At 33.4% G+C, this 21342-nt stretch overlaps 1 protein-coding gene across 1 annotated transcript in view; it reads right to left on the bottom strand.

Annotated features, from left to right (window-relative positions):
* Positions 1-1291: 1291 nt before the first annotated feature.
* LOC148941249 (retinal guanylyl cyclase 2-like) overlaps positions 1292-21342 on the bottom strand; it is a 274002-nt gene continuing 253951 nt past the window's right edge. Inside the window, exons 9-11 of the mRNA XM_089104131.1 lie at positions 14529-14612; positions 1653-1829; positions 1292-1348 (exon numbers count right to left, since the gene is read on the bottom strand). Of these exons, the coding sequence (XP_088960257.1) occupies positions 1292-1348; positions 1653-1829; positions 14529-14612 (318 nt within the window). The remainder of the gene's footprint in view (positions 1349-1652; positions 1830-14528; positions 14613-21342) is intronic.

The raw sequence follows: 21342 nt of genomic DNA, 5'->3' as shown, positions 1-21342 counted from the left end.
CTACTTGATATACGCTTACAAGCAGAAATTAAATTTAAATGCTGGATGTATTCAGATGTTAAGGCATTTGAAATAAAGCTAACATCATTTATCAAGCATACGGATAAAAGAAAGCTCGATCATCTTCAAATTGCAAGAAAGCAGTAGAAGAAGCTGATGTAAATTTTGTTTGGCAAAATACTAAAATGAAAGTGCATCAATTCAACTTCAATCTGAGTTTGAAAAGCGGTTTGCTGATTTCAAAAAGATCTCACGTAAGATGGATGTTTTTGAAAACCCCTTCGCAGTAGATGTCAATAATGTACCAAGTGAATCGCAAATATACGCGATAGATTTGCAAAGTGATACTATACTAAAAATAGCTTTTAAGGAAAAAACAAACTTGGTGGATTTCTATGGAAGTTTGCCCTCTGAAAACTATAAGGATTTAACAAGATTTTCTCGGCAAATAATTACTATGTTTGGAAGTACGTATATTTGGGAGCAAACTTTTTCAATTCTGAATTATCGAAAATAAAACTTTTCTCGGTAATCGGATGTATATTTAGACGCAGTACTACGCGTCTCTACTACAAAAATGCGAGCTAATGTAAAAAGAAATTGTAAATCAAATGCAACAACAAAGAATATCATTGACTCTATTAACTACAATAAATGTCGTAAAATATACAAGAGTGTTTTATTTTAAACCTAAGACATTTGTATATAAACGTTGTAATTATACTCTAATCATTATGGTGCACCTACGATACTATATTACAGTGTAATAACTTGTGACATAAGTGTGGCCCGCGTAATAACGCCAGGTAAAATGTTGGCCCCTTTACAACAAAAGGTTGCCGACCCATGATCTAAGGAGCGGCAGAGTATTAAGTGGAAACTTTTAGGTTATGTTGAACTAAATCGAGACAATGTTTAGTGTTTCAGGAATGTGCAAAGAGCATTAAGTTGAGGCTTTTAGGGATTGTTTAAGAGGATTGGATTTTGAGGGAAATCATAAGACAACACATGGATGCAGGTTGTCAAAAAAGTATGCTTACATCATTTCAGGATCGGCTGTGGGAATGACGTTAAAATTTTTAAGGAAATGTTCAGCTCTTCTCAAGTCTTAAAAGAAAAGTGTATACCTGAATTACACCGTCTTTGCAGTTTTCTAATAAATTCTGTGCTTTAATTAAGCTATTTTTGAATCTTATTTTCCATTTTATTTACTTTACTCTTTGTAAAATACTAAAAATATTACTAAAATTGTCTTTGTCAAATCCATTAGAAGTGACTCCTTTGTCTTTTTTCAAAAATCACCAATATTTACCAAAATTACCTTTATCAAGTCCATCAGAAGCGATTCCTTAAAAACACAGTCAAATCAAAAATCAGTGATATAAATATCTGCTACCTGCTGCCGAAAATCAACAAAATTTACCAATATTTGCCAAAGTTGTCTTTATCAAGTCCATCAAAGGTTATTCCTTAAAAGCACAGCATAACTGAAGATATATAATTTATCCTATGAATTCAAAATTTGCCAACATTTACCGAAACTAACTTATCAAGTCCATTGACGGTTATTCCTTAAAAACGCAGTCATATTGAAGACCAATGATATTTAATGTCTCCTACGTGTTACTTTTATCAGAAATTACGAAAATTACCTTTATTAGGTCCATTAAAAGTGACTCCTTAAAAGCCCAGTCAAGCTGAAGATCATCGCTATTTAATATGTCTCTTAAGCTTCCCCTTGAACAGCATTCAAACACCATTCCAGGTCGTCTTGGGTCACAAAGAAAGCCAAGAAGTGGATTGAGATTTTCATTCCGAAGAGAATGCAGCTAAAAAGCAAAGAAGTCTGTTAGCAATAGAAGTAGTATTTTAGGTGTCTAACGGTCGATAATTAACCAGTTTATTTTTTATCTCCCAAGTTGTTTAAAGCACTATTGGTGTCTTTAGCATATACATTTGAGTTGTATACAGCTAGGGGATATTTACCCTTAGTGTCAGTGTTTTCCAGTTAAAAGAAGGATTTAAAAGTTTTACGAGTTTTAAAGGTATTTTAAAGTTTGAAAAATATTTGAAACTATCATGGCATAATGAGAGGAATATTGGACTAACCAAAAGACAGTTGGTGCATACCAATGCTGCTACAAATGCTACTACTAGTAATACTCCTCATACCACTGCTACTACTTCTACTACTACTACTGCTGCTCCTACTACTACTGCTACTGCTACTACTACTGCTACTCCTACTACTACTGCTACTTCTATTACTACTACTACTACTACTACTACTACTACTACTACTACTACTACTACTACTACTACTACTACTACTACTGTTGTTACTACTGCTACTACTACTACTACTATTGCTACTACTACTACTACTACTACTACTACTACTACTACCACTAATAATACTATTATTTGTAGTATTGCTACAATAACTACAGTTGTGGCTACTACAACCGCGACTACTTTCTACTGTGACTATTTACGACTGTGACTACTTGGGGCTGCAAGTTCAAATACTTGTGACTGTGAAAAGTTTCAAATATTACTACCTGTGACTACGACTGCTTCAAACTAAAACTACTTATGACTATGACTACTTGTGACTGGGACAACTCGTGACTGCAACTGCTTGTAACCGCGACTGTGGTTACTTGAGATTCTGACTACTTGTGGGTGCAACAACCTTTGACTGAAAATGCTCACGGCTGTGACTGCTTTTGACGTCGCAACTTGCAACTGTTAGTGTTTGTGACTCAGACTACTTTTGACTGTGGCTGCAAATAATTGCGACTGCCAGTAACTAAGACTACGATTACTTGTGACTGCAAATACTTGCAACTGTGACTGTTACCATTTGCAACTCCAACTACTTGTGATTGCATTTACAAGTTACTTTAACTGCAACTGCAAGTGCATCTACTTTGGGCCACGACTATGACACCTTGTGACTGTGACGACTTGCAACTGCAACTACTTGAAGCCGTCACTACTACAACTATTACTACTACGTTTGCAACAGTGACTGCTATATCTACGACTACTGGTACTGCTACTGTTGCAACTACTACTACTATTAAAAGGTTCGCTTCCAATTTGTCAAAATGGCACGCATATGTAATGTCTCATTAACAAAAAAGTATATAAAGCCAAAACTTTCAGGGAAAGTCAAGGGGGATTTGCATTAGGATTTGTATAGGATTTGTATTATGTAATAGAGGTATTACTTTACTTCGGAGCTTCCAGGTCATTTTTTTTGGGATTTTAAAAGTAAATCCAAAGACAAAACGTGCCTCTAAGGTGGTCAAAGGACGTGTCTGCGTTATCTAAGGAACGGCTAAGTTTATTAAGTCGGAACTTCCAAAGCATAGTGAGAAGGATGTTGAACTGAATCCAAAGAAACTATGAGCATCTAGGTTGTCAAAAGGGCGAATATGCAATATTTCAGGAATGTCTAAGAGTATTCAGTTGAAGCTTGAAGGGCATGTTGACGGGGATGTTGAACTGAATCATAAGGCACTATGTGTATTCAGATGGCCAAAAGGATTTATATACAATATTTCTGGAACGGCTAAGGGTATTAAGTTAAGACTTTGAGGACATATTGAGGGGTTGGGGGCAGGTTGAGCGGGATTGTCGACTAAAATTTGTCTATACTCTTGGCTTTAATTTAATGGCGTTCAGAATGGCTTGAACTCTATAGAACCCCAAAGATTCTGCAGATTTTCAATCCATTAGCTTGAATAATATTCATCGTACCTATCCATCAAATGCTTCGTGTTACAACTATTATAAAAATTTGTTGCAAAGTTTTGCTCAATAAGCGAGATAAATGATCCTCAAGGTGATTTTTAAGGAGATTCTTAAGAAGCGAATCCAAGAAAAGTTTTATAAATATTCATTTTATTAACCAATAAAAAAATCATGTCAATAAAAACGAAGAAACGAATTTAGAAAAACGAGTTTAGAAAACTTTTACCACAAAACAATTTTTTTTTAAAGAAAACTAAACAGCTACAGTAATCCTAAGACAACAGAAAATTAAGTTAAGTAGTAAGTTCAGTGGAAAACGAGCATAAATCACTGTTAAAAAATAATCGAAATCAATAACGAACAAAATTATAATAAATAAATAAGTTAAAATTAAAAACGAACACGAGCATGAGTAGGTTTAACGCCCCCTATGCCTTGTAAAACCCATACCGTCATTTGATGAAAACAAGGACGCGTAAAACTTTTTTCTTTTATAAAGCTATTAAATGAAAAAATGCTGAGACTACCAGGGATGAATACTAATATATACTAAACTATCAATCTGGCTTTCATTGGATCTTTTCAGTAATCTTTGTTAATATGATGATGTTCCTTTTTATTTGTTGATTTTATGACAAATAAAACTTAAATAATAATATAAAACTATAAATGACAAATAAAAATGACAATTTTATAATAATATAAATGACAAATAAAACTTAAAGAAATAATAATTAAATAAAACTTAACTAATTCTAAATAAGAATTGCTTTCAGTAAGGCGCAAGTGACGTTCTGGTCTTTACAAGGAATTAGATAAAAAAAAAAGTTTTTCAACTGAAGCCAAGGAGGAACATTAAAATTTAATACGAACAGGCATCAATTTACATCAAATAACATGAATTTGGAATCAATTTAAAATTCTGAGGAGCTAATGGATTTAAAAGTATCAATAACTATATTTTAGGTTTTCCAGTTGCAAAAGAAGTAACACAAATTTTATTTTTCTATCTATGCGAAGTATTCTAAAGTACCTTACTTTACTTGAAAAACATTTTCTATTTGTTTAATTAGATTTCATGAAACTATAAAGTTTTATGAATACAGTACTTTTGGTAATACGGAAAAAAGATCAATATTTCAATGATCTCTGTTTGGATTTTGAGTGGTAATCAAACAGTTTGTGGTAAAAAAAAACTATAAGTAAGGAGCGACCCGGCTCAATAGTAACCGAAACTCAAAAAATCGGAATTTTGATATCAATTGATATATCAAATAAATTGGCTTATTATGCTGATTTCAAATATAAAAAGCTTCAGTAGCTTTAGTTTAGCCCATCAAAAGCTATGAGCTTGAGAAAATGTGTCTGATTACTGAAAAAAGGGCGAAACACCTCTCAAAGTCATAGAATTTTTATGAAAATAATACCATCGGATTTAGTCTATCAAAGAACCCTACTGTAGAGGTTTCAAGCTCATATCAACAAAAATGTGGAATTGTAATTTTTTCCAGTAGGAAGATCCCAGATGCGTGTTTATTTGTATCTTTTTTTCCATGGGTGATCGTATCGATCCAGTGGGCCTAAGACGCCGAGACAGGGCTGGTTCTAAGGGAAATGAGAGCTCCTAGTATCCTTTTAAAGTGACCAAGAAAATTGGATGGCAACTAGGCTCCCTCCCATGCCACTTTTACCCCAAAATGGTCCGATGAAAATTTTGAGATAGCTTTTTTCTTCGGCATAGTTGAAAGACTCAATAACTCTGTGTTTAGAGATAAAATGACCCCCCTACAGCCCCTGGGGAAAGGTTTTTAATCTATAAAATTACCCTATTTTTTATTTGTTATTAGGAAGTAAACATACATTTTTTGAGAGGGAAGGGTAGGATGGATTTTCTGCTGGAAGGATTTCACACGGGGATAATTTTCCATAGAGAGGGAAGTTCCAATGGAAGAAATTTCTTTATATGTCTTGCTTTTTTTTACCGGGGAAAATTTTCGCCAGGATTGAATTGCCCAGAGGATATTTTTGTGGGAAGTGGGATTTTTTCGTGGAGAAAGAGTATCCTGGCATTATTCAGAAATTAAATGAAAAATGTTTTTTCAACTGAAAGTAAGGAGCAACATTAAAACTTAAAACGAACAGAAGTTATTACATATATAAGGGGAGTTGCCCTTTCCTTAGCACTTCGTTCTTTACGCTAAAGTTTAAATTTGCCCCAATTGTTTAAAAACAACTGAAACCCAAGGGTTGTTTGGTTAGAACAATAGTAGCTTTTTTAAAAGGGTCAAAAGAATGTTGCATAAAGAGCGAGGTGTTGAGGATGGGGCAACCCCCCTAATATGCGTAATAATTTCTGTTCGTTTTATGTTTTAATGTTGCTCCTTACTTCCAGTTGAAAAAACTTGTTTTTTTTTCTATTTAATGAAGCTTAGAGACAAACATTTTTCTAAAGGCAATAGAAAAAATATTTCAAATAAAGTAAAAGTATATAAAAATGAAAAAAATAATTAATTACAATAAAATACACAAAACAATAGCCTTATACACAATAACATAATTTGCACTACTGAAAAAATATAAATGTTTTTACTTTTATAACTTTAATAAATCAAATATTATTAACATTTTGATTACTAAATATCAGTATATGTATATTAAACTGACTTCATTTGTATTTTTTTCAGTAAAGTGCAAATTATGTTCTGACCTTGGGGGGCATAGGGGCTTTGAGCCCTACTCATGTTGATTTCTGCTCGTTTTGAATTTGACTCGGTTATTTATTGTAATTTTTGTTTGTTTTGGGTTTCATTTTTTTATCGATGCTGATTTGTGGTAGTTTCACACTTGGTAGATTATTTGATTTTATTTTTGCTCATTTTTGGTATAATGAAGTTCTTCACTTTTCTTTGAAAAAATTATTTTGAGGAATTTTTTTTTAATTAATTTTTGTTCGTTTTATATTGACATAGTCTTTTCAGGGAAAAAGAAAATAATAGTTTAAATCCTTTCTTTTTTTAAGACTTTATAGTTTGGCCTTCTATTTGTATGCTCGAGAAAAATTTTCAGCAATTTTTAAAAACCTACACCCTTTTAAAAATCAGGACACAAATAGTAGTGTTTAATTTAGTTTCATACCTTAAAATAGAAAACTTGATACCATTCGCAAAAAAAAAAAATCTGTTTACTTTCTTTGATAGCTTGGATATACTTACACTATTTTGATTTGGTTAAATTTTAAGAGCAGAAGTAGCCCCGAAAGTTTGAACAAATACCCTCAGTTGTTCCTGGGATGCTGCTGAGATGCTTTATTGGGTGCATTTTTATTGACGAATGAAAGATCTTAAGCCGAACTGGCCGGCCATGACAAAAAAAAAAAAAAAAAAAAAAAAAAAAAAAAAAACGAGACTGTGGCCAGTGGAGAGAAAACAAAAACAACAGAAACAAAACAACGCGGATATTTCGCCTTTAGAAAAAAAAGGCGTATTCAGCACGAAAGACAAAAAAAAAACAAAAAAAAAATAAAAACAAATAAACCGACCACCAAAAAAAAAAACAAAAATGTCCAATCGGCGCAAACAGAAACACGTCGGGAAAAGATGCGAATATTGAGTTAATTAAGTGAGGACATCCGAGTAACTGAGGAAAAATAAAAAAACTGTAAATTACTTTAATTATTCAGTTGCGAAATAATCCCTACTACTATGTTTGGCCCGTCTATTTTCAATTATTTTATCAATGAACTTAATTGGATAACTATTACAAAATAAAATATCCCTCAAGTATAACAATTCCGAATCCAGAAATTCCTGGGAACATATTTTAAAGGCTCTATCCACTAGTGAAATTACAACCCCCCTTTTCACCGACATAGGGTGGCAAGAATGAAAATTTATCTGTTCCCAGGAATTTCTGGATTCGGAATTGTTATACTTGAGGGATATTTTATTTCGTAATAGTTATCCAATTAAGTTCATTGATAAAATAATTGAAAATAGACGGGCCAAACATAGTAGTAGGGTTATTGAGGTTTTTCAGTCTTTAGATTTAGTTGTATCAAAAAGCTTCATTTCATTACCATATGTACCTGGTTTGGGGAAGAAACTTTCACGGGTTTTACGTAAATTTGGTATTGATACATGTTTCCAATCGCTGAGGCCAATGAGTAGTTTTTTTAGTTCTGGTAAGGATTTAACTCGGGGAAATTTAGTAAGTGGGGTGTATAAAATTCCGTGTTCTTGTGGGAAGTTCTATATTGGTAGGACTCACCAACAATTTGTTGAAAGGTTTATTGAACACCGTAATTCAATAGAAAAAACCCTACAATTAAGCAAGCCTCCAGAAACTTTCGTTTCAGCTTTAGCAGAGCATATTTGGCTTCAACCAGATCATTTTGTAAAATTTGATGAAGCCTTGGCTATTTCTAATAATAAGGGGTACACCCAATGGGCCAGGGAAGCCATAGAAATTAAAAAAACTTATGTTTGCTAACCTTTCCATAAATAGGGACACGGGTAATTTAAATATTGACCCAATTTATGATAACCTTCTAAAGAGTGAATAAATTGTCAATAAGGGAGTAAAGATTTTAAATAATCACCAGGGGACTATTTTACCTGTTAGATCAAAACGATTTGCTTCAGTAATAGCTAACAAAAGGATTATTTCGCAACTGAATAATTAATGTAATTTACAGTTTTTTTATTTTTCCTCATGTACTCTGCTGTCCTCACTGAATTAACTTAATTTTCGCATCTTTTCACTAAGTGGATCAGGTTGAACCAAGTTGACAGTTTTGTTTTTTTTTTGGTGGTGGTTTTAGTTTGTTTTTTGTTTTTCTGGTTTTTTTTTTGTGTCTTTCGTGATTTATACGACGTGTTTTTATAAAGGCGAAATATACGCGTTGTTTTGTTTGTGTTGTTTTTATTTTCTCTCCACTGGCCACAGTCTCGGTTGTTTGTTTTTTTTTTACAGATTTTTCTCTTTGTTGGTTTTTTGCATTTTTATTTAATCTTAAGGCAATATTTAGTTTTTAAACATAATGGGCAAATGGGAGGGTGGGCGTTGGAGGGGACCTAGTTGCCATCCAATCACTTTCAACTACTAAAAAAGGCATTAGCCCTTTCTATTTTCAATCGAATGAGTCCTTTTCGAAGTTCCTACGACAACTCCTTCGATACGAAGTGCCCAGGTCAAAAAAAAAAGAAAAGATAGTAATACATTGTACCCACATCGATCTTTACTGTAAAAATGTCAAGCCTTCCAATCACTTTCGATTATTAAAAATGGCACTAGCCCTTTCAATTTCCGATCGAATGAGTCCTTTTTGAGTTTCTACGACAACACTTTCTATAAACACCTTATATGCCCCCAGGGCGTAAATTACAACCCTTGCCCTGAGGGCAGTGAGGGGGTTGTCATCCTCAAAGACCTAATTTCCAGAACATTAAACTACCTTAAACAAAATGGCTATCTCAAAATTTTGTTTGGATGTGTTTGGGGAAATTAGTTGATCTCCAATCACTTTCAACAATTAAAAAAGGCCCTAGCCCTGTCAATTTCCAATCGAACGAGCCCTTTTGAAGTTTCTGCGACAACGCTTTCAATAAAGACCTTTTATACCCCCAGGACATAACTTAAAACTACCCTTACCCTGAGGGCTGGGGGGGGGGGGGTTGTCATCCTCAAAGACATAATTTCCAGAACTTTCAATTACGACGAAGAAAATTGCTATCTTAAAATTTTGATTGGTTGTGTTTGGGGAAATATCACTTTCGACTATTAAAAAAGGCACTAGCCCTTTCAATTTTCAATCGAATGAGCCCTTTGTTGAATTTTCGACAACAACGCTGTCTATAAAAACCTTATATGCCCCTGGGCAAAACTTACATCCCTTACTCTGAGGGCTATGATGGGGTTGTCATCCTCAAAGACATAATTTCTGGACCTTTAAACTAAGTTGGACAAAATGGTTATCTCAAAATTTTGATTGGATGTGTTTGGGGAAATGCTGGGCGTGAGAGGGTGGTTACTTGCCCTCCAATCACTTTCGACTATGAAAAAGGGCACAAGCTGTTCTAATTCCCAATCGAATGAGCCCTTTTTTAAGTTTCTGCAACATCACTATCTATAAAAACCTTATATGCCCCCAGGGCATAACTTACAACTCTTGCCCCGAGGGCTCTGAAGGGGTTATATTTCTCAAAAACCTAATTTCGAAAACTTTTAACTAGCCTACGTTGAACAAAATGGCTGTATAAAAATTTTGATTGGATTTATTTGGAGAAAAGTGGGCGTGAGAGGGGGGTTAATTTCCTTCAAATCGCTTTTGACTATTAAAAAGGGCAGTAGCTCTTTGAATTTCCAATCGAATGAGCCCCTTTTGAAGTTTTTACGATTCTACGACAAAGCTTTCAATAAAAACCTTATATACCCCCAGGGTATAACTTACAACCCTTCCCCCGCGGGCGGTGGGGGGGGGGGGAGTGTCATCCTCAAAGATATCATTTCCGGACCTTACAACTACTTTGAACAAAATGGCTACCTCAAAATTTTGATTGGATGTGTTGGGATAAATGGTGGGCGTGGAAGGGGTGTTAGTTACCATCCAATCATTTTCGACAATTAAAAAGGGCACTAGCTATTTCAATTTCCAATCAAATGATCCCTTTTTGAAGTTTCTACAAAAAAACTTACTATAAAAACCTTATATACCCCCAGGGCACAACTTACCACCCTTGCCCTGAGGGCTGGGAGGGGAGTGGTTGTCATCCTCAAAGACTTAATTTCCAGAACTTTCAACTACGTTGAATAAAATAACTATCAAAAAATTTTGATTGGATGTGTTTGGGGAAAAGGTGGGTATGAGAGAGGGGTTAGTTGCCCTCCAATGACTTTCGACTATGAAAAAGGGCACTACCCCTTTGAATTTCCAATCGAATGAGCCTTTTTTGAAGTTTTTACGACAACACTTTCTATAAAAATCTTATATGCCCCCAGGGCATAACTTACAACCCTTGCCGGAGGGCTGTGGGGGAGTGTCCTCCTTAAAAATATAATTTCTATTTGGAAATCAACTACGATGAACAAAATGGCTATCTTAAAATTTTGATTGGTTGTGTTTGGAGAAAAGGTGGGCGTAGAAAGGGTGTTAGTTGCCTTCCAATCACTTTCGACTATTAAAAAGGGCACAAGCAACTCTAATTTTCAATCGAATGTGCCCTTTTCAAAGTTTCTGTGACAACTCCTTCGATACGAATTGCCCTGGTCTAAAGAAAGAAAAAAAAATATATTGTGCCACAATCGTTCTTTAATTAGGCAGCGCGATTGCGCTGCTTATGATGCCGACAGTTTTGTACTTGGTCATCAAACACCAAAATATTTAATGCCTTTAGACTCAATTGCTTATAAAAAGTAACGCATTATCAAAGTAGTTTTCTTCAAAGAAAACATTAAAACTAAAATGAAGAAAATCAAATACAATTTTTAATTCAACATTTTTAGAATACCAAAAACCAATATATTTGACACTTTTATACTTCAAAAGTTGAAAAAATTTAATCTTTTTCAAAGTTACAACTAGATAAATACAATCCCTCCTGGAAAAAATTACCTGATAATAAAACACAAAAAAAATGTATCCGTTCAGGGAAAAAAAATACAAAAATTCCTAGCAATCCGATCAGAGGAAACATTTCTGATTATAGAGGCTTCATATATCAGCTCATGCGTACTCTTGCATTGCAAGCAAAAGTTGACAGAATATTTTTAATGAAAATTTCCCCTTTTTAAGTTATTTTCCTTGTGTTTTCTGTGATTAAACGAACTTTTTGTATACTAATAGCTGCCCTAATTACTAATAAACATATACATATTTAGAATCATCATAAAAAGCTGATTCTTTATTGAATGTTATCAATAGTTAGGCTCTTACACTTTTGTTATTGACAAGGATCGTTATTTACTTACCATTCATTACTATGAAGAATTTTATTTTTATTTTTTTTTTTACTCCATCCAAATCATATAGAAAAGATGTTAGTGGGAAACTAGAAATGGATCACTCAGTCGCAAATTAGAAGTTATATTTTCCTTATTAAGGGTCATAATCTAGTGGCAGGTAGCGAACAATGACACGACACATATTTTTTCATAGTTTTTCCCTATTCTGCTCTTTTTCTTTTTGTTTGCTTATAATTACTTTTAGCCTGATAAAATTTGCCTGATTTTCAAAAAAAGGAGGACATACCCTTTAAAAGTCATAGAATCTTAATAAAAATTGCACCATCAGATTCAGTGTAACCCTACTGTAGAGGTTTCAAGCTCATATCTGTAAAAGTATGGAATTTTGTATTTTTTCTGCCAGAAGAAAGATCAGGGATGCGTGTTTATTTTATTTTTTTATTTACTTTTTTTCAGGTGTGATCGCATCGATCAAGTGGCCCTATAATATCGGGAAAGGGATAATTTAAATGGAAATTAAAAGTTCTAGTGTCTTTTTTAAGTAACCAAACAAAATCGGAGTTGTTTCTAAAAATCGCCTGATCAAAGTATTGAGATAGCCATTCTGTTCAGCATAGTTGAAAGGCCGAATTACTATGCCTTTGGAGATATCATTGCCCTCCACAGTCCCTGGAAAATGTCTTTAAGTTACAAAATTTGCCCATTGTTCACGTGTAGTATTTGTCATTGGAAAGTATGCATACATTTTTTGGGTAGGGACGTGGGAATTTTCTGCTTGTGAAATTTTCCACGGGGATAATTTTCCATGGGAGGGAAAATTCCAGGGGTGATTTTTCCAGGAGAAATTTTGCACTGCGCAAATTTACCTGAATTCCTATGTTACCTGAATTCCTATGAATTTCTTATTTGTATAAGGTTGAGAATTAGAGGATTGCAGCCGTCCTTCATCAGCCTTTTTGAGCCTTCCCCGGGCGGTTGCTTGTATATAGTTTATTTTGTAATTAGTAGTAAATAAAGCAAGTCAAGTCAATGTCTTGCTTTCCCTTTGCAAACTCAATTTTACGCGTGGAGATGTTAAGGATAATCGTCTGGAGTAAATTTTTTCCAATATTGAATTGTCTAGAGAATAAACCCATGAGGAGGAGGAATTTTTCAGTGGAGGTGGAGCTAGATTTCCCGGCATCATTTAAGAAACGATCAGAAATTAAATAAAACAACAAGAGTTTTCTACTGAAAGTAAGGAGAAACATTAAAGCTTAAAACGAACAGAAATTACTACGTATATAAGGTGGGTTGCTCCTCCTCAAAATCTCGCTCTTTACAATAAATTTTGAATTTTGTCCAAATTCCTTGAGAACGACTCCTGAAACACTATGTTCGTTTAACTAGAACAATAAGAAGCTTTTTTAAACAGTACTAAAAAACTTTAGAGTAAGAAGCGATGTGAGGAAAAGGAGCAATCCCCCTCATATACGTAATAAATACTGTTCGTTTTAAGTTATAATGTTATTCCTTACTTTGAGTTGATAAAAAACTTGTTTTATTTTTATTTAATCTTACAATATGATGCTGTTGGGTCTAATTTCCCCACCATTTTAAAGGAAGTCAGATTTCCTGGCATTATTTAAGAAACGACCAGAAATCAAGTAAAAAAAAGTTGTTTTCTACTGAAAGTAAGGAGCAACATTATAACTTAAAACGAACAGAAATTATTACGTATATAAGGAAGGTTACTCCTCCTAAACATCTCGCTCTTCACGCTAAAGTTTGAATTTTGTCCCAATTCTTTAAGAATGACTCCTGAAACACTATGTTCATTTAAACAGTACTAAAAAACTTTAGCGTAAAGAGCGAGGTGATGAGGAGGAGCAAACCCCTTATATACGTAATAATTTCTGTTACTTTTAAGTTTTAATGTTGTCCTTACTTTCAGTTGAAAAAACACTTGTTTATTTTTATTTAATATTACAATATGATTCTGTTGGGTCTAAAAAATGTAAATTCTCTTATTGAATGGGAAGGGGATAACACGAGGCAACAAATGTCCCAAATTGGTCAGAACACCGTGTGGTGTGCACCTTTACTAAATAACAGAAAAAAGTTCTCACTTAAGTTCAGTATGATTTTGTTATTTGTAAGTTCTTCCTGATTTTATTACGACTGTTTGTTTTTCCTAGTTAGACCTGAGTAGCAAGATTTATAGCTGATATCTTTCTAAAGGGTCATCAACCTTCTAAGTTGAATCAAGTCTATTTAAAAAAAAAGGATAAGTAGAAGTAAGACTTTGTGCATTAGCTGGTTTTAAGTACAGGAACAAATAAGCCGTTTGGCTGTATTTGTAACGTACCCACTCCCCAAAATAGATCCAAGTGTGGTATCTTGAAGTGGTTACTGAGTAGTATGAGCTCGGGATATTTCTAAGAGTGAGTTTTTCTCTGGGACAATTTTTCTAGGCTATGCACGTGACCTGTGGTTGTAATCTCTATAGTTATCATTAGGAGCGGAGTGTCACCTAGTTCTTACTGTCAGCTCCCCTGCAACTCCTACAATTTTCTTTTTATCTATTGGTTAATACAAAGTTAACCAAAGAGAACGTAGTGACATAATAATTAGACTCAGGTTATTTACTATTGAAGAAAGAATTGGTGATTTGATATTTCCCAGACATTTTTTATCGTATGTAAGAGAGCAAATCAAACCACCCCAGCATTTTCAGGTTTAAGCTCATATTAAATTTCCCAAATAAAATATGGAGAAACAACCTTAAACAAGATCGTTGAATCAAAAAAATAGGAAAAATATCTTACCATAACTATGACTTTTATGGTTTTGCTTTTAATCTCGAAGTTCCCATGACCCTGATTGATTCGCTTCAAGTAGAATATTTCACCCTAAAAACAAGGCGTGAACAAAATATATTAGTTTACAAAGTCACAATTCATGAAGAATTTACCACTAAGAAATAAAAGTTTTATCAGAATAAACATACTTGTTCAATAAAATATAAGAATTAGAGTCAAACATCAGTCCTAAAGCGAGACAGAGAAAAAATTGTGTTTGATGCCCCCATCTTCAAGATAAATAGGAAGATCTTTCAAACCTATCTTGTAACTAGTGTGTTTAAAAAAAAAGTTCAGTGATTTTCAGCGTAATTACATATACACATATACGTAATTACATATACACTCTGAAATGTCATTCAAACAAATGATTTCAAACAAATTAGTTTTAGAACAGAAAATCTGGGAGTCAAAAGGCTCTGCTTTAAAAAAAAAAATTCAGTCCTTCGAACATCAATAATGCGTGGCTCAGAGATCGCCTGGAACTAAAACTTTCTGAAAACTTTCTGGTGCAAGGTACCTTGCAGTAAATATTTTTCCGTTACTTTCGGCATTTTCTTTATTGCATTGGAGAATAATTTTTCATTCATTAGCCTTTAAAAAGATAATTCAGTTTACAAATTATTTGCGTTTGGACAGGACTCCCAGAAAGAACACTGGGCAAGAACAAAGGCTTAGTTATATAGTCAAGCAGCCTGAGAACAGTTCAAATCTGATATGATTTGAAAATTAAAACAAAAAGAAACATTTCTGTGAGAATCGTGGCATTATTCTAATAGCTTTGATCTTGGAATTTGAAAAAATAATCAATTTTTATCATTGGTGACATCGACCCATAAACTTCGGAAATATTGGTCGTCCAACATCAAAACAAAATTAGACTCATAAGTTTGTTTTATGAAACTTTTAGTTTCTTCAGCTTCTTTTAAAGCAGGTACGTTCACCGGATTTTTTTTTCAGTGGGACACAGGGCAAATTTATCGGACAGCCTGCAAAAATATTGGGCCATGGCTATTATAAGTCGAAACTGGACTCTTGAAATTTGTTTCAATTATCTTTGCCCCTGTGGTTCTTTGAAATGACTTCCCTGGTCTAATGCAGTTTGAAAAATGAATTGTCGTTCTGTAAACTAAAAGATTTAAAATACTTATTAGAAAATAGTATACCAGATTATTGAGTGTTGTTAGACACCATAATTATTTTTCAAATAAATACCCCCTTTTTCTTTTGTTAATTCCTTTTTTTCTAAATTCTTTCCTTTCGTAATTTATTTTATTTCTGAAATGATTAAAGGATAGCTATATGTGCAACTGAGTCACCATAACTAAATTCATTAAAGAGCTTGAGAAGCTTGAAGATGACACGGTAAGTCATTTGTCTATACCACGGAGCATCCATTTGGACCTTTTTCTCTGATTAGTTTGGTAAATACAATAGGATTTTAATTGATGTAGTTTTTGAATTTTGACTCCAAGTACTGATAGTGGTAATCCTCAGTAGAGAAGACACCAAGGAGCTATCATATGACGATTTAAAAGGCGTTTTGTTTTCCTGGTATGTTTTTTGCTCGGTTATACACCGAATCACATCTGACTGCCTGGTGTGGTAGTTGGAAGTAGTTTTAAGCTATCCCAAAGTGTTGTATATAAACCTTGGTAATCAGCAGTTATTCTAACTCGATGATCTTCAAGACGATTTTAGGCTACAGATGTTAGCTTATCAATAAAGTTCATGGCAATTCTCATTTGAATAGTAGTTTGAGCTACCCTCGTACAAGTGATTCACGTACAAGTGATTCGTGAAAGTATTTCATGGAATCTAGGACGTTTTTCATATAAAATAGAAAGTAAAATTGTATTTGGTTGAATTTTTGTTGCCAAATGGATTGGATTATAAAGTTGGATTAGATTGCATGGCAGCTAGAAAAGGTGAAGGTATCGCAACTTGGGTATGTTTGGAAGTTGCCAACTGGAATGGAAAATGGAGTTTAATTTGGTTGAATTACAAGTAAAAATGATTAAGATATCGTAACAGGAGTGTGTCTGGAAGTTTATTCAAGTATTTTAAGGAAGTTTTTAAACATTTTTCAAATAAATTCAACGTAAAGTTTTGTTTAATTAAATTTAAACTGGAAAGGCTTAACGTATGGGAGTGGAGCATCTTTAGAAGCTGTCAAATGGCAGGGAATATAAAGTTGAAATTGATTGAATACTAGCTGGAAAAGTTGAAGGTATCGCAACTTGGGTATGTTTGGAAGTTGCCAGCTGGAATGGAAAATGGAGTTGAATTTGGTTGAATTATAACTGAAAATGATTAAGACCCCGTAGCAGGAGTAAATCTGGAAGTTGTCAGCTTTAGAAGCTGTCAAATGACAGGGAATATAAAGTTGGAATTGATTGCATTGTAGCTGGAAAAGCTGAAGGTACCGCAACTTGGGTATGTTCGGAAGTTGCCAACTACAATTGAGAACACAGTTGGATGTGGTTGAATAATAACTGGATGTATTCAAAATGTCGTAACGGAAGAATTTCTGGAAGTTTAAGTATTTTAAGGAAGTTTTGTACGTTTTTCAAATAAAATGCAACGTGAAGTTGCATATGGTTAAAATGTAACTCTCAAATGGCATGGAATATTTAGTTGGATTTGATTGCATGGTAGCTGAAAAGTTGAAAGTATCCCAACATGAGTAGGTCTGGAATTTTCCAACTGGAATAGGAAATACAGATGGGTTTTATTGACTTATAACTGAAAATGCTTAAAGTATCGCGATAGGAGTATTTCTAGAAGTCTTTTCAAGTAGTTCAAGTAATTATTAGACGTTTTTAAAATAAATGGAAAGTAAAGTTGTACTTGATACTTTCTAACTGGAAAGGTTTAACGTATGTTTTGTGGAGCACCTTTAGAAGCTGTCAAATGGCACGGAATATAAATTTGGATTTAACTGCATTTTAGCTGGAGAAGTTGAAGGTATCACAACTTGGGTATATTTGTAAGTTGCCAACTGGAATCGAAAATAGAGTAAGATTCAGATGAAATAAAAAGGGACGATCGATTTTTGAATTCAAATAAAAAGGAACATAAAGTATTGGGTTAACTTGTATCTTGAAAGTCTGAAGGTATCTTAAGTGCAGCATATTTTTAAGTTGTCAAATGGCATGGAATATAAGGTTCAAAAAGATTGCATTATCGCTAGAAAGGTGAAAGGTATTACAACTTGGGTGTTTAGAAATTGCCAACTGGAATATGAAATAGAGTTGAATTGGTTGAATCCTAATTGCAAACGTTGAAGATATCATAACAGGAGTTTTTTTTTGATTTTTTTTCAATATTGCAAAGAACTTTTGGAAGTTTTTCAAGTAAAATGGAACGTAAAGATGTATTGTTTTAAATTTTAACTGGAAAATTTGAAGGTATCGCAACTAGATTATTTCCGGAAATTATCAAATGAAATGGAATGGAAAGCTAGATTTGGTTGGACTGTAATGGAACTTCGTTGGATTAACGTTAAGTTGAATCCGTGAACCTTTTTTTTATAAGCTCTTGAAAGTTCCGCTTGAGAAACAATTTTTTATTAGATTGAAGATATCTTAAATGGATTATATTTGGAAGTTGTCAAACGGAATGGATAGTTGTCACGGAAGTTTTCCAGCCCTTTGTTAGTCACAAAGATTTAACTATTATCTATTTAACTATATTAATTATTAATATATTATAAATTATTAATAATTTATAATATTTCAAAACTATAATATTATAAAATTATAGTTAAAATTATAAGATATTGGTATTGTAATTAATATTACAAAATTAAAATTATCAATTGTGAATAAAATTATAATATTATTAATACGTTATTAATATATTTAACTATATTATTATTATTATTTATTTAACTACACTTATTTATTATTTATATAAAGAGTTAGATTTAACTATTACGATTATTATTTCTCTCTTCCATGTTCTTTTCCATTGCCTCCTCTTTACAGGGCAATAAAGTTTTAATACTTTTTCACGATTGTTTGTTTGGAAAGCCACTGAATATAAATGGGAACACAGTAGAAGAAATGATTTAGTTTCAAATTAGGACTAAGTCCCAGTCTAAAAGGCTATAAATTTAGTACCAAGCTATATGTCCTCAGTCATAAATTTGATTTCGCTTAAAAAGACTTAAGCATCCACCGAAGGGTCACAGAGTTCTTACCTCTATATTGGGGATAGAATTTTATAGAAAGAGGACAGAAGATAATAATTAAAACTAAAACTTCAGAATTTATAAATATTATTATTTTCTACCGTCAACCAAATCCAAATTTTGCTTAATTTATTCCTTGGAAGGTCGTTTCTTGTAATAAGGCCAACAGAAATGATATACTTTATTAAAGTTAATCAGAAGAGGGATTTTACTAAAGGCATCAAATCATTTAAAGATCCAGGTATTCATGCTATACTCCAAAAAATAGAAAAGAAGAAAATTTACATTCACACTCCCTTTTCTCTTTCTTTTTATATATTTTTCTCGTGGGGCTACAGTGACACACTGTTTTCACTTATTCTTCTATTTCTTTTCTTATTGACATTTTCTTTTCTTTTTTTAATTCCTACATTTACGTTGCCAGGTACTTAAAAGTATTTGATATACCACTATTCCTAGTTTTGAAACCTCAAGGTTTTAAATGTCTATTGAACCTTCTTTTGAAGGAGTCGACATAGGGTTTTGCAGGAATAACATCCCCAGGAAGATTTTCCAGATAGAATTGCAACGCCGGATTAAGCTCTTCCTTAAGTACTCGATTTTTTTGGCGTGTCCTCCTTTAGATAATTTGACTGAGCTTCATGCTTTCGCGTCCGCCTTGTCGGTTGAACAACGGGGGGGGGGGGGCGGGTAAAATACGAGAGAGCTAGTTTGAGAGAGTTTCAAGCTTGAAGGAGGAATACTGTCATTACAGTTCCAAAATGTAATGCTTTAACTAGGTAAGGTTAGTTTGCATTTTCGAAGTAATTAAGTGTTTTGTTTAAGAGAATAAAGTTAAAAAAAAATAGAAAAATTAAAAGAGTTGCATAATCGATGATGTAACCTGGGAAGACACGGATTAAAGACCACTGGTGCCACCTACAGTGTGCCGTTTGATAACTTAATTGAACAAGTAGAAATTTTTTAAGGAAATCAGATTATTGAAACAATCAGTCTACAATGTAATATGATTAAAGCTGAAAATTCTCTGCAAGTCATGGTATATCAACAATTTTTCAAACAGTTCGTCGTAACTGTATGATTGGGTTCTCCCCCAAGTCAATATCTCGCTCTTTTCTTAATACTTTTTTTTAAGTTTTTCTAAGTAAGTTTTTCTAAATAAGTTTTTCTTAATACTTTTATAAGAGCTATTTATTCTAATTAACGGACTTTGTGATTAAGGGGTCATTTTTAAGGAATTGGAACACAATTCGAGCTTTAGCGTAAAGAGCTAGGTATTGACTAGGGGGACGAACCCCCCTAGTAATAAAAAAATACGAATATAGAAGTTCGTTACGTAAGTTAATTCGTAAGTTACGTATATTTATTACTAATAAAAACGTTGGTAAATAAAATTAAACAACTTTCGGGAAAGCCATTTAGCCAAAAATAAAAGTCAAATTAATATGCAAATTTCGTTTTAACTATTTATGTACTGTGAGCCAAAATCAAAACCTGCATTAATTTAAAAACGTTTAGAAATTAAATATAAAAAAACAAGTTTTTCTAACTGGAAGTAAGGAGCGACATTAAAACTTAAAACGCACAGAAATTATTCCGTATATGAAAAAGGCTGTCCCCTCCTCAATGCCTCGCTCTTTACGCTAAAGTTTGACTCTTTATCAAAACTCTATTTTTTAAAACAATAAAAACTTTAGCGTAAAGAGCGAGGCGTTGAGGAAGGGACAGCCCCTTTTTTATGCGGAATAATTTCTGTTCGTTTTAATGTCGCTCCTTACTTTCAGTAAAAAAACTTGTCTTTTTATTTAATTTATATTCAAGATCTAGTCTTCACAAAGTAGGCCTAATTAACTTAATGAAATCTTGGCATGTTTAATAGGCTAGTTTACTTTAAGATGGTACGTTTGATGCGGGCAGGATTCTATTTTTCTCTACCCTCTCCTGCATTTTAAAGTATCTGGAAAGACTAATATGCAGCAGTTTGGATCATATAAAGTCGCCGAACGCTAGACGGCGTTGGTAATTTTCTTTTCATTAATAGTGCCAGTTTTCACATTTATTAATTTCTTATATTTCTTTTTGTCAGGTTTTTATGCTTTTCGTTGAGAGCCAATTCACGTTTTCACTACTCACAGCTTTTATGTTTTGTTGAGAAGATTAATAGACAGGGGCGTCGTTGGGGGGGGGGCAAGGATGGCCCCCAATAATATGGAGAAAAATTATTATATATCCAATGCCCCTTGACTATCCGGATATGGACCCTTCTTGCCCCCCCCCGCCCCCAATAAAAATGCTGGAGATTCGCCACTGTTAATAGACTTCTGTAGTTTCACTGATAACTGATCGATAATTACACCTTCACTAAATTTCCATTTATTGGCAAAATGAATTAGTCTGTGGATGTTTTGGGAGTTAAGGGTTCAAGAAAAGGTTTGAAAATAGATGCTAGGAAGACTAAGTCATTTGGAATAAAATTACATGAAGGTGGAGAGGTAATGTTAGGTAACAAAAAGATCAACCGAGGGGATAGCTTCACTTAACTGTGTAGCATTATTAGTAAAGCTGGTGGACGTATTGAAGATGTAA

Source organism: Artemia sp. Qi Xiang Cuo, chromosome 18 (genome assembly GCF_049724085.1).
Source record: "Artemia sp. Qi Xiang Cuo chromosome 18, ASM4972408v1, whole genome shotgun sequence".
Lineage (NCBI taxonomy): Eukaryota > Metazoa > Arthropoda > Branchiopoda > Anostraca > Artemiidae > Artemia > Artemia sp. Qi Xiang Cuo.
Note: the sequence above shows the minus strand (reverse complement) of the source record. Positions and strands in the feature narration are given on the sequence as shown.